This window comes from Rattus norvegicus, chromosome 8 (assembly GCF_036323735.1).
Source record: "Rattus norvegicus strain BN/NHsdMcwi chromosome 8, GRCr8, whole genome shotgun sequence".
Lineage (NCBI taxonomy): Eukaryota > Metazoa > Chordata > Mammalia > Rodentia > Muridae > Rattus > Rattus norvegicus.
Window position 1 is genome coordinate 116,736,157 of NC_086026.1, and position 13,737 is coordinate 116,749,893.

General features: G+C 39.7%; 1 protein-coding gene across 12 annotated transcripts in view; it reads right to left on the reverse strand.

Moving 5' to 3' along the window:
• Positions 1-13,737, reverse strand: part of Dock3 (dedicator of cyto-kinesis 3) — a 351,061-nt gene that overhangs the window by 304,999 nt on the left and 32,325 nt on the right. For 10 of the 12 annotated variants that reach the window (XM_006243867.5, XM_006243865.5, XM_039081583.2 and 7 more), the window contains exon 2: positions 507-590. In XM_006243867.5, the coding sequence (XP_006243929.1) occupies positions 507-590 (84 nt within the window). Of the gene's footprint in view, positions 1-506; positions 591-13,737 lie in introns of those variants that run through there. The other 2 variants (XM_063265621.1, XM_039081586.2) reach the window with 2 other exon arrangements.

Sequence of the window (13,737 nt, forward strand, 5' to 3'; positions counted from 1 at the left end):
ACCGGAGCATTTATTTTGTCTTACTACAGATTATCTAGGCAATCTGACAGAAAAACAAAGATGAACCAATAAATAATTCACTCAAATGCAGATAAGTACAAGTAGAAATTAAAAATGATCATGACATAATATATAAAATTAGAATTCTGGTGACCAGAAATGTCTGTTACTATATTAGAGCCACCTTTTTGTTGAATATAAATTAGGAAATATTTTAACAGAGTTTAGTATGTTTAATAATGGCTTAACAAAGATTGCTGGGCTGGAGAGATGGCTCAGCGGTTAAGAGCACTGACTGCTCTTCCAGAGGTCCTGAGTTCAATTCCCAGAAACCACATGGTGGCTCACAACTACCTGTAACAGATTCTGGTGTATCTCAAGATAGCTACAATGTACTCATATACATTAAATAAAATATTAAAAAAAACAAAGATTGCTAAAAACCTATTAGAACAACCATAACTGTAATTAATCGTTATTTCTGTGTTTTATAGGCGCACACTTACCTTCACATTTCTCAAGAATCTGAACTGTTTCTCCTATTTCTAAGACCAGGCCTTGAGGGACAGATCCTCGAAAGCTGCATATCACTAGAAAAGCAAGAATAAACATATCAGTAATTTTTTATATACAGTCAGAGTAACTGAATTAAGCGCTGAATTTTCAATATAAACTCTCCATTATTTCATGATTCTTGCTTAATATGTGAGCCTCTTTAATATAGTCAATATATTGTGAATGTTAATATCATTAAGTAAGTCAGAAAGTTACGTACATTGTGGCACAATTATCATTCCTGAGTGGTGTGTATGTGCTCCTATATAAAAATATTTCATGTATGAACACTCCTCCTGTCCCTCAGCATGACCTAGTTTCACATACTTTATCTAAACAAATGTGTTAGTAATCCTGATTAACAGACTGACCAAGCAACAAACCAAAGAATTCAGGCCCGGTATCAGAACAGTGTCTATAGATGGAACTCAAGAGCTACTGTGACAGGTTAGCTACTGTACACTATTGTAGATTACAAAATGGCCCAACTTCTATACTAGCCCTGATGACCCATTTTATGCTAGGCTATCCTCCAAACACCTAAGGGATCATCCCAGCACGAAGTCAGCCTCCGAGACATATGGCTGAAGACTTGTACCATCCTCCAAGCACACACCTGAGAACTAAGGCACCAGACGACCAACCTCTTGAAAAAGAATTGACTACCCACATGTAAATCCAAGCACAAGACCAGGCCATCCATGAATCCAAGAACTCCATCATCAAGGCCACCTGCAGAACCTGCCAAATGGCCCACCCAAACTCTCTAGACAGAGAGACTTGACAGTGTTTGCCATGACAAAGCCAACACGTAAAGACTGGAAGAAGAAACATTTATTTTTTCAAATGCAAGCACTAAAGCCAAAGAAAGATCACAAGTAATCAGCAAAACATGAAACTGCCACCAAGGGAACAGACAAAGCACTACTACCTCACAAAATAAACAGAGCTGGACATGTGAGACACACTTACCATTTCGGCACTCAGGAGGTAGAAGTGTGCTGGGCCAGATGTGGATGAAGAAATTCTAAAGAGACCCTGTGTCCCTCAATAAGACTACTGCAACAATAGACCTCAAGAAACTACAATTACCCAGGAATCTCACGCTAGAAAAAGAAAAAGCCTAAAGTCTGGGCAGCCAAAGTTTTCTTCCAGAAAACAGAAGACAATAATGGGAGGTTCTTATTCTTGCAGCTGGGGGATTTGGAAATGGACTCGGAAGACCATGTTGGAGTTTGGAAAAATGGAAACAAGCTGTCTGGGTATGACTCTTGGTTTGGGTCCAAGAGAAAAGGGAAAGGGAGCAGACAGGGTAAACATGTTGGCAGTTGTTGGGGAAAAGGAGAAAATCAGTGTGGTCACAAAGACATTGAATCTAGGGTCTCTGTTGGACTACTAAATTCAATATTTACATCTGTACCAGAATAGTCTTAGATAGATATAGATATAATATACTGTGTAACTCTAACAAATGCAGTATGAAGAAAATGCTACTGGAGATGTTGCTCGCCTTTTGGTTTTACATATATGTATCTATGGCTATCAGCAGCACGTAACAGTTTCATCATCAATTTGAGAGCTTGTTTTTTCACATTCCTTTTTAATAAGAAGAACCCAAATCTTGTAGCATTAAAGCAACAGCCATCCCCATCTTTATACCTCAGCATTTTCTTCACACTCCCCTCTGTTCAAAGAGCTCTATTTTCTTGGTATATAAAACTTACTGAAAAAATAAAGCAGTACTGCCATAGACTGCTATTTTACATATTTAAAACTGCATTGCTGCATCTTCTCCCTTCCGTTATGATTCTGTGCTTAAGGTATTAGATGAGCTATATGTAAACAATTTCTAAAAAGGAACTAATATTCGTAATGATAAAAACACTTCAAGACTTATCATTTATCTTCATTAACCTTTGTCCTTTACTTTGATTTTACAATCTACAGTTTTAACTTAAATTCATCTGCTATCTGTTTAAACAGAACTATCGATACTGCTAAGAAACAGCTGCAGCCCACCCTTCCTTCCTGTCTGCCTAGTCTTTTTTAAAGAAATGTCCTAAAAAGAAAGTTAAATAAAATAGTCTTTCTACATTAAATTTATTTAAAATGCAAAAAAAAAAAAGAAATGTCCTAATGACTAGAATTGAATACACTATTCAGTTCAAGTTTACATAGCTGGATATGAAGTAGCTTAGGAGAAGAAAAGCAAAAATTTTCATAAAAATCCAACTTCTGTCAATCTGTCTCTTTGTTTTATACTATCTTCTTTTTGATCACTTTTCCTAAGACTCAACATTTTAGTAGTTTGACTTGTTAATTGGTTTGGAAATGTTGCTGTACTGTGTGTCTTGAACTCTCATCTCACTGTATATATGATTTAAGAGATTTCAATAGAAATCACAAATTAACACTTCAACCAGTTTTGCAAGTTTCCATTTTGCTAAACTACTTAAAAAACATCATTCAATTACAAACTTCATTTGCTTATTGTTACAGGAATAAAACAATACCTTTAAAGACATTTTAATACAGTATTTTTATTAATTCTTTCGGAATTTCACATCATACACCCCATCACACTCATTTCCCCATCTTCCCATATCTGCATGCCCACTTGTGACCTCCCCGAACAAAATAACAACAAAAACAGTCCAGGTGGGACAGGCTGCCCAGATAGGCATGCCCCTACCAACCACACTAGGAAGAGACATTTCCAATCAACCACAGACCTCTCACACCTCTCACTGCTTACAGCTCCCAAGTGGCCTCTCTCCATGGCTCACACACTGCTCCTCTCTCCCATCTTTCCCACCTCTCCATCACATATTTGTTGTTCCTAGTGGCACCTGGAAGGCCTAGGCAGCTTCCTCAGTCCACCACCATCTTTCCATCCATCCTCTCACCCCTCATCTACCACCCCTGTCCCCCCTCCTTCACCTCCCTGCCCCCTTAGGCACAAGTTCCCTTTCAACATTCTGTTATCTATAAGACTCTTAAAAATACTCATGACTTTAATAAATTAGATTAATCCAAGCTTTCAAGAATTCAAAATGTAAGTAACGGATGCCCAAAATAAATTCAAACTTTGGGGTTTTCTTTTCTAGTTATCCATTAACCGCATTATAAACAGCCCAGAAATCATGAGGATGCTTAGAAAGTTAACTATTCAGTTTCTTGGCTCTGAAAATACAGACGTTGTTATTTTTAAAAGTATCTGTTAGAAACCTGAGAAATATAAAGCAGTCTGAGCCCCTAAATAGTTACATGCCATCTTATGACATTTTAAAACTTAAGTACAAATACTGTTCTGCTCTAATGACAGTTTATGTTTAACTTAAAATAAAGATTTTGGCCACGTGATAGTGGTGCATGCCTTTAATCCCAGCACTAAAGAGGCAGAGGCAGGTAGATCTTCAAGATCTAGGCCACCTGGTCTACATAGTGAATTCCAGGACAGCCAGCCCTACACAAAGAAACCTTTGGGGGAAAAAAAGAATGAAAAAATAGAAAAAAGAAAAAAGATAAGGTTTTGTCTTGTTTTTTTAACATTTCAGGCTTGGACAGCAAATAACTTAGCAAAGCTGAAATCCATTTAAGTATCTGTTTGTATTAAAGTCTCTTAAATAACTTCTTTGTAAGCAACTATCTTTAAATAATACCCTATGTATCTATATGACTTTCAGAAGCATATTAACTATATATCTGAACTTTATATAGTATAAAAATGTTTACAAACTCAAAGACATATAAAGTTAATGCACTCAAAATACCAGTAACATCTGTTGTTCCCAGGGCCTTCCCAGAAGCCAAGTATGGCCAACAATAACAGCAGCTGCAACCAGAGCCAGCCTCAGCAATGGGCACTGCAGACCAGAGTAAGGCCCTGCTTTCCCTCGGCCCTGAGTCAGGCTAAATAGCTTGAGATTACACCCTGGGAACATAGAAATGCAAGGCAGCCCTATGACAGTCTATGGAGATAGTAAATTATGGAAGGCTAATCAGTTAATTCCTCCTATCCATGCAGCTGTACTAACTGATACAAACAATGGGATCTTCTCATGCTGCACTGGACTTGCTACTGCCCAACTGGAAAGTGCTTAAAATGGAAATCCTGCAGAAATAGCTCCATGGTTAATAGCACCACCACTGTTCTTCTAAAAGACCCACGCATGAGTCCCAGCATCCATATGGTGGCTCATAGCCATCTCTAATTCCATTTATGGGGATTCAACCCCCAGATTTAATCCTCAGGGGCATTTGCCTGTATGTGATGCATGAATATATATATATATATAAAAGCAAAATTCATATACATAAAATAATTTTTTAACTTTTTAAAACATTCATTACCTGTGGTATAATTTCAACATCTTAATGTCTTACAGACTTTAAAAGGTACCAGGAAAAAAAATCTGTCATCTGGAAAATCATATCATTTGAAACATTTTTCTGTGAATGTGTGTGTGTGTGTGTGTGTGTGTGTGTGTGTGTGTGTGTGAGAGAGAGAGAGAGAGAGAGAGAGAGAGAGAGAGAGAGAGGACATACATGTACTTTTCCCTAACAAAATATAATAAAATGTTATTATACATATGGTACACACTTGTAAACAACTTGTCTGTAATAACTAACACTGTTCTATAAATTTTTGTAAGACTAATTTCTTAAAAGTCTTTGTAATTCTTCTATGTATAAGAATGAGGGTTGGGGATTTAGCTCAGTGGTAGAGTGTTTGCCTAGGAAGCGCAAAGCCCTGGGTTCGGTCCCCAGCTCCGAAAAAAAAGAACCAAAAAAAAAAAAAAAAAAAAAAGAATGAATGCTCAATTCACTGTGCAGATGTAAGTCATTCCAGTCAAAACAGTTAAGATGGGAGCCCAAAGACCAACCCTATTGATACCATTTTCCACTCCACCACCCACTCCCACACCCAACCCCATGGCCATACCCCACTTGTACACAGACAGATATCCATTGCTCAAGTACAGGATATTTCAGTCAGAACAGGTGCAGGCCACACCAGTGAGAAGAACAGAGATGTCCTGCTGAACGAAAGGCCATACTAGCTCCCAGAAGTCCAGCCCCCAACTCAAATGGAGACTCTCTGCTGCACCAGAAGTCACATAACCCACCAGAAATACAGACCACAAGGACAAAAAGACTTTAGATAAAACAGAAATCAAGGAACAAAACACCCATCTAACAAAAACAACTTCAAAAATAAGCACAGAGATCTATATTCATCCCAAACCAAGATGCCTAGTCACCAGTGTAAGACCTCAATCAACATCAGCCAGGGCAATATGGTAACACCAGAACCCAGCTAACCTCTTACAGAAACCCCTGAAGTTCTAACACAGCTGAGATAAAAGAAAACAACCTTAACACCAATTTTATGAAGATGACAGAGATCTTTAAAGAGGAAATGAATAAATTCCTTAATGAAAGCAAAGAAAACACAAACAGGTGAAGGAAATAAATAAAACTACTCGAGACCAGAAAATGGAAATAGAAGCAATTAAGAAACACACACACACACACACACACACACACACACACACACACACACAAACTGAGGGAACCCTGGAGATGGAAAATATAGGTAAGCAAACAGAAAATACAGACAAAAGTATCACCAACAGAATACAAAAGATGGAAGAGAAGACTCAGGTATAAAAGAACATAAGATATTGATACTTTGGTTTAAAAAAAAAGTTAAACCTAAAAAGTTCCTGACACAAAAGATGTATGAAACCTGGGACACTGTGAAAAGATCAAACCTAAGAATAATAGAAATAGAAGATCCCTGCTCAAAAGCCCAGAAAATATTTTCAACAAAATCATAGAAGAAAATTTTCCTGACCTCAAGAAGGAGATGCCTATAAAAGTACGAGAATCTTATAGAACACCAATTAAATTAAACCAGAAAAGAAAATCCTTTCTACATAAAAATCAAAGCACTAAATATACAGGACAAAGAAAATTGTTAAACGCTGCAGGGAGAAAAGAGCAAACAACATAACTTCTGGGAGAATCACCATCTCTGACCTCACAGAGCAATAGTGATTAAAACAACAACAACAACAACAACCGCATGGTATTGATACAGAGACAAACAGTTGATCAATGGAATTGAAGACCCATAAATAAAACTACACACTTGTAAACACTTGATCTTTAGCAAAGAAGCCAAAACCATACAGTGCAAAAAAGAAAGCATCTTCAACAAATGGTGTTGGTCTAACTGGCAATAGGTATGCAGAAAAAATGAAAATAGATCCCTATTTGTCACCTTACACAAAGCTCAAGTCCAAGTAGATCGAGGACCTCAAAAAAAATAAAAAATAAAAAAAAACAGATACACTGAATCAAATAGAAGAGAAAGTGGGAAACAGCCTCAGACTCCCTGACAAGGGGAGTTTGGGGGAAAGGGTTCCCTAAATAGAACTCCAATGTCTCAGGCTCCTAAAATCAAGAATTGATAAATGGGACCTCATGAAACTGAAAATGTTCTGTATGGCAAAATACACAGTCAATAGGACAAATCAGCAAATTACAGATTGGGGGAAAAATTCTTCACTAACCCCACATCCGGTAGAGAGCTAATATTCAAAATATATAAAGAATTCAAGAAGCTAACCTCCAAAAAAAAAAAAAAAAACCAAACAACCCAATAAAAAATAAGGTAGAAAGCTAAACAGAGAATTCACAACAGAGGAATTCTGAATGACCAAGAAATGTTAAAAGTTCTTAGTGATCAGGGAAATACAAATCAAAATGATCCTGAGATTCCACTTTATACCAATCAGAATGGCTAAGATCAAAAACTCAGCACATGCTGGGAGGATGTGGAGAAAGAGCAACACTCCTCCACTGCTGGTGGAATTGCAATCACTCTGGAAATCAGTCTAGAGGTTCCTCAGAAAATTAGAAGAAGACCTCAAATTACCTGTAGACCCAGCTATACCACTCGGGCATACACTCAAAAGATGCCCCACCATGCCACAGGGGCAAGTGCTCTACTATGTTCATAGCACCTTATCTGTAATGGCCAGAAGCTGGCAACAACCTGATGCCCCACATGGAAAGAATGGATACAGAAAACGTGGCTCTTTTACACAGTGGAATACTATTCAGCTATTAAGAACAAGGACATCTTGAGTTTTGCAGGCAAATGGATGGAACAAGAAAATATCATCCTGAGTGAGGTAACTCAAACCCAAAAGGACATGCATGGTCTGTACTCACTAATAAGGAGCTATTAGCCAAAAATGTACAGAATACCCAGGATACAATCCACAGAACACAAGAAGGTTAACAAGCGGGGTTGGGGATTTAGTTCAGTGGTAGAGCGCTTGCCTAGCAAGCGCAAGGCCCTGGGTTCGGTCCCCAGCTCCGAAAAAAAAAAAAAAAAAGAAAGAAAGAAAAAAGAAGGTTAACAAGCATAAAGGCCAAAGTCAGAATGCCTCAATCACACTTGGGAGGGAGAAGAAAGCAATCAATGGGGGCAGAGAGAGGAAGGGACCTATATGGGAGAGGAGAGGCTCCCTGGGGGCCAGCAGAATGAATGGAAATGTGCAACCTGGGGGGGTTGGGGCGGCTGGCTCTAGAATGTACCAGAGACCTGGGAGGTGAGAAACTCTCAGGACTCAAAGGGAGGGACCTTACATGAAATGCCCAACCATGGGCATTGTAGGGACTTGTAGAGTCCACCTCCTGTAAAAAGACAGGGCATCAAGTGTAGGGATAGATGCAGTTGCCATGCCACAGTCAAAAACTCTGACTCAGAATTGTTCCTGTCTAAAAGAACTGCAGGGACAAAAATGGAGAAGAGACTGAGGGAAAGGAGGTCCAGTGACTGACCCAAATGGGGATCCATCTCAAGGGGAGGCTCCAATGCCTGACACTATTATTGATACTATGGTGTGCTTACAGACACCTCCAAGAGGCCCAGCCGGCAGCTGACTAAGAAAGATGCAGATACTTACACCCAACCATTGGATTGAAGTCTGGGACCCCTGTGGTTAAATTAGGGAAAGGCTGGAAGAAGCTGAAGAGTGACCCCATAGGAAGATCAACAATCTCAACTAACCTGAATCCCTGAGATCCCTGAGACGATGAGCCACCAACCAGGCAGCATACAGGAGCTGGTCTGAGGCCCCCCCACACACATATACAGCAGATGGTTGCCTGGTCTGGCCTCGGTGAGAGAAGACTTGCCTAATCCTAGAGAGACTTGAGGCTCCAGGGAGTGGGAAGGCCTGTCATGGGGCCGGGAGGTGGGGAGGGTGCATCCTCTTTGATACAAGGTGTGGGGTGGAAGAATGGGATGAGGAACTGTCAGAAAGGTGGACCGGGGGGTTGGGGAGTTAGCTCAGTGGTAGAGCGCTTGCCTAGGAAGCACAAGGCCCTGGGTTTGGTCCCCAGCTCCGAAAAAAAAAAATTAAAAAAAAATAAAATAAAGGCAGACCTATTAGAATTAACCTGACTTCTCAATGGAGACTCTAAAAGCCAGAAGAGGCTAAAAAGATGTCTTGCAAGACTCTAAGAGACCAACACCCACGGATCCCAACCACGTGGGAGAGAGACCTCACCGCCTGATCAGGTGGGCACTCCTGAGGCTGCAGAGCGGAGGAGACCACCAACACTGCCCACCCCTGCCCACATCCCTGGCCCAAGAGGCAACTGTATAAGGCCTCTGGGTTCCCGTAGGGGAGGGCCCAGGAGCGACAGGACCCCTGCGCCTGAGACACCGCCAGAACCTGAAGGAAACAGACCAGATAAACAGTTCTCTGCACCCAAATCCCGTGGGAGGGAGAGCTAAACCTTCAGAGAGGCAGACACGCCTGGGAAACCAGAAGAGACTGCACTCTGCGCACATCCAGACTCCAGAGGAAAACACCAAACGTCATCTGGAACCCTGGTGCACGGAGGCTCCCGGAAAGAGCGGCGCAGATCTTCCCGGCGGCAGCAACCGGGAAGAGGACTTAGGCAGTACCCCACGAGCAAACTTGAGCCTTGGAACCACAGGTAGGACCAACTTTTCCCCTGCAAGAAACCTGCCTGGTGAACTCAAGACACAGGCCCACAGGAACAGCTGAAGACCTGTAAAGAGGAAAAACTACATGCCCGAAAGCAGAACACTCTGTCCCCATAACTGGCTGAAAGAAAACAGGAAAACAGGTCTACAGCACTCCTAACACACAGGCTTATAGGACAGTCTAGCCACGGTCAGAAATAGCAGAACAAAGTAACACTAGAGATAATCTGATGGCGAGAGGCAAGCGCAGGAACCCAAGCAACAGAAACCAAGACTACATGGCATCATCGGAGCCCAATTCTCCCACCAAAATAAACATGGAATATCCAAACACACCAGAAAAGCAAGATCTAGTTTCAAAATCGTATTTGATCATGATGCTGGAGGACTTCAAGAAAGACGTGGAGAACTCCCTTAGAGAACAAGTAGAAGCCTACAGAGAGGAATTGCAAAAATGCCTGAAAGAATTCCAGGGAAACATAAATAAACAAGTAGAAACCCATAGAGAGGAGACACAAAAATCCCTGAAAGAATTCCAGGAAAACACAATCAAACAGTTGAAGGAATTAAAAATGGAAATAGAAGCAATCAAGAAAGAACACATGGAAACAACCCTGGGCATAGAAAATCAAAAGAAAAGACAAGGAGCTGTAGATACAAGCTTCACCAACAGAATACAAGAGATGGAAGAGAGAATCTCGGGAGCAGAAGATTCCATAGAAATCATTGACTCAACTGTCAAAGATAATGTAAAGCAGAAAAAGCTACTGGTCCAAAACATACAGGAAATCCAGGACTCAATGAGAAGATCAAACCTAAGGATAATAGGTATAGAAGAGAGTGAAGACTCCCAGCTCAAAGGACCAGTAAATATCTTCAACAAAATCATAGAAGAAAACTTCCCTAACCTAAAAAAAGAGATACCCATAGGCATACAAGAAGCCTACAGAACTCCAAATAGATTGGACCAGAAAAGAAACACCTCCCGTCACATAATAGTCAAAACACCAAATGCACAAAATAAAGAAAGAATATTAAAAGCAGTAAGGGAAAAAGGTCAAGTAACATATAAAGGCAGACCTATCAGAATCACACCAGACTTTTCGCCAGAAACTATGAAGGCCAGAAGATCCTGGACAGATGTCATACAGACCCTAAGAGAACACAAATGCCAGCCCAGGTTACTGTATCCTGCAAAACTCTCAATTAACATAGATGGAGAAACCAAGATATTCCATGACAAAACCAAATTTACACAATACCTTTCTACAAATCCAGCACTACAAAGGATAATAAAGGGTAAAGCCCAACATAAGGAGGCAAGCTATACCCTAGAAGAAGCAAGAAACTAATCATCTTGGCAACAAAACAAAGAGAAGAAAAGCACACAAACATAACCTCACATCCAAATATGAATATAACAGGAAGCAATAATCACTATTCCTTAATATCTCTCAACATCAATGGCCTCAACTCCCCAATAAAAAGACATAGATTAACAAACTGGATACGCAATGAGGACCCTGCATTCTGCTGCCTACAGGAAACACACCTCAGAGACAAAGACAGACACTACCTCAGAGTGAAAGGCTGGAAAACAACTTTCCAAGAAAATGGTCAGAAGAAGCAAGCTGGAGTAGCCATTCAAATATCAAATAAAATCAATTTTCAATTAAAAGTCATCAAAAAAGATAAGGAAGGACACTTCATATTCATCAAAGGAAAAATCCACCAAGATGAACTCTCAATCCTCATCTTCGGTTGGTTTATATACAAGTGTGCAATTTCTAGGCTTGAAAGTAAAATGATGCTATCTGGTGCTGGATAGAGGAGCCTTATTTTTTATTATGGCAGCTTGCTATTTTTGTAACATGGTGATTTGGTTGAACACAATAAAGTACAGTAGTAACTGATCTCCCCTTCTTCCTGGATGAGTGAGGAGATGATTAAATGTTGATGTCAGCATCCTTGAGCATATTCAGATGAGCTTCTGCTTCTGTTGAAAAGGATGCTGTGTTTGATTGTGGTCTGAAGCTTTGAAGCACTACTTGGCATCTCCTTCCTTGGAGGTCTCACTGTTTAAACATAACAGATTTGATAGCTTGTTGGTAAGGTGAGGTCCAGCTTGTCTCCACTAGGTCATCTTCATGTGAATCCGGTGGTTATACGGTTTTGTTTTAGGGATATTTCATTTTTTTAATAACGGTTTTAGCTGACATTCATGGAGTGAATGAATCCTTAGAACTGTGCCACTAGTGAAAGGAAATCCTGTCTAGAGTATGTTTCTTTACAAAGCTGTGTCACACCATCCTTTGGGCCCTCTGCTGGAAAAGTAGAATCAAGTCTCAATTAATGCCTTTTAAATTGTATCCTCTAGTATTATAGATGTAGGATAGTACTGTATCATACCTCTGTGGATGTAAAATAGCTTGTACCTGCTTTATGATACGTAGTAGTGACCGTGCTTTATCACAGCTGTTTTTAATGATGTTGCTCAGAATGTTTTCTTTCCAGATGATGATTGAGAAGCTAATTTTAAAAAAAAATGGTGCCAGGTACCACAAGAGTAACAGAACTGTGCTGTTTTCTCGGGTTTTGTTTTTTTACTTTTTTTTTTTAATGGAGTGTGCTGGATGTCTCTACAGTTTTGTTCAGATGACTGCAGAACCTGGAAAAGCTGTTGCTGCTGTTCATGCATAACACACTGCTATTATTGGTCTTTTTATATAAATATAAATATATATATACAGATATATAATTTGAATTTTTTGAAACTTTAGCTGTGCTGTCAACTTTGGAAAAAAGTATCCCCGTTTACTGTATTGAGTTGGCACTGTACAGAAATTAACAGCCATATTGGTCTAGAAATGTTGAACTTAAGTTTTTTCCATTTGTACAGGGGTAACACACTGTATTAAATATGTAAGGTCTTATCTACGTGGGTTTGATTACAAAAACTAATAAAGTATTCTCTAAATTCAAAAAAAAAAAAAGACTCTAAGAGACCACAAATACCAGCCAAAACTAGTATACCAAAAATTTTTTTTCAATCACCACAGATGGAGAAAACAAGCTATTTCACAATAAAGTCAAATTTAAACAATATCTATAAATCCAAACCTACAGAAGGTATGAGAAGGAAGGCTGCAACCCAAAAGTATTAATAATACCCATAAAAACACAGGAAATAAGTAATCTCATACCAGAAAAAGACAAAGGAAACTATGGGTATATGCACACATGTGCATGCATGCATGCACACACACACACACACACACACACACACACACACACACACACACGAGGGGTAAGGGGAGAGAAAGAGAGAAAACCACCATCAGCAACAACAAAGTAACAGGAATTAATCATTGTTCATTGGTATTTCTCCGTATCAATGCACTCAATTCCCCAATAAAAAAGACAAGCTAACAAAATGGATGGGAAAACAGGATCCTTCTTCTGCTACATACAAGAAACACACCTCAACATAAAAGATAAACATTACCTCAGAGAAAAGGGTTGGTAAAGGATTTTACAAACAAATGAACCCAAGAAGCAAGCTGGTGTAGCCATTTTAATAACTAACAAAATAGACTTCCAACAAAAATTAAAAGAGACAGGAAAGGACACTTCATTCTCATCAAAGGAAAAATCCACCAAGATGACATCTCAATTCTTGACATATATGTCCCAAATGCAAAAACAACCTATTAAGATGATCTTTTATGGGGTTGGGGATTTGGCTCAGTGGTAGAGCACTTGCCTAGGAGGCGCAAGGTCCTGGGTTCGGTCCCCAGCCCCGAAAAAAAGAAAAAAAAAAGATGATCTTTTATGTAATATATAGAAGCTTCACCTGTAAGTAATGAGCTGAGGCAGGATTAGAAGGTAGAACATCTAGCAGAGGGAGATGATTCTGGGAGACAGTCAAGCATAAGAGATTAGTCCCAGACACAAAAGAAGACAGTCTCATGAAACTGAGAACCAGGTAACCAGCCACATGGCATGACTTAGAGTAAGACAAATGGGTAATTAAGTTATGAGCTAGTTGGGGAACAGAGCCAAGGCTGTTGGCCTACTAAGCATATATTCATATATAAGAAGTTGTTATTTCATGAACCTGGGCCTGGGTGGAAAGGCCTGAGGTT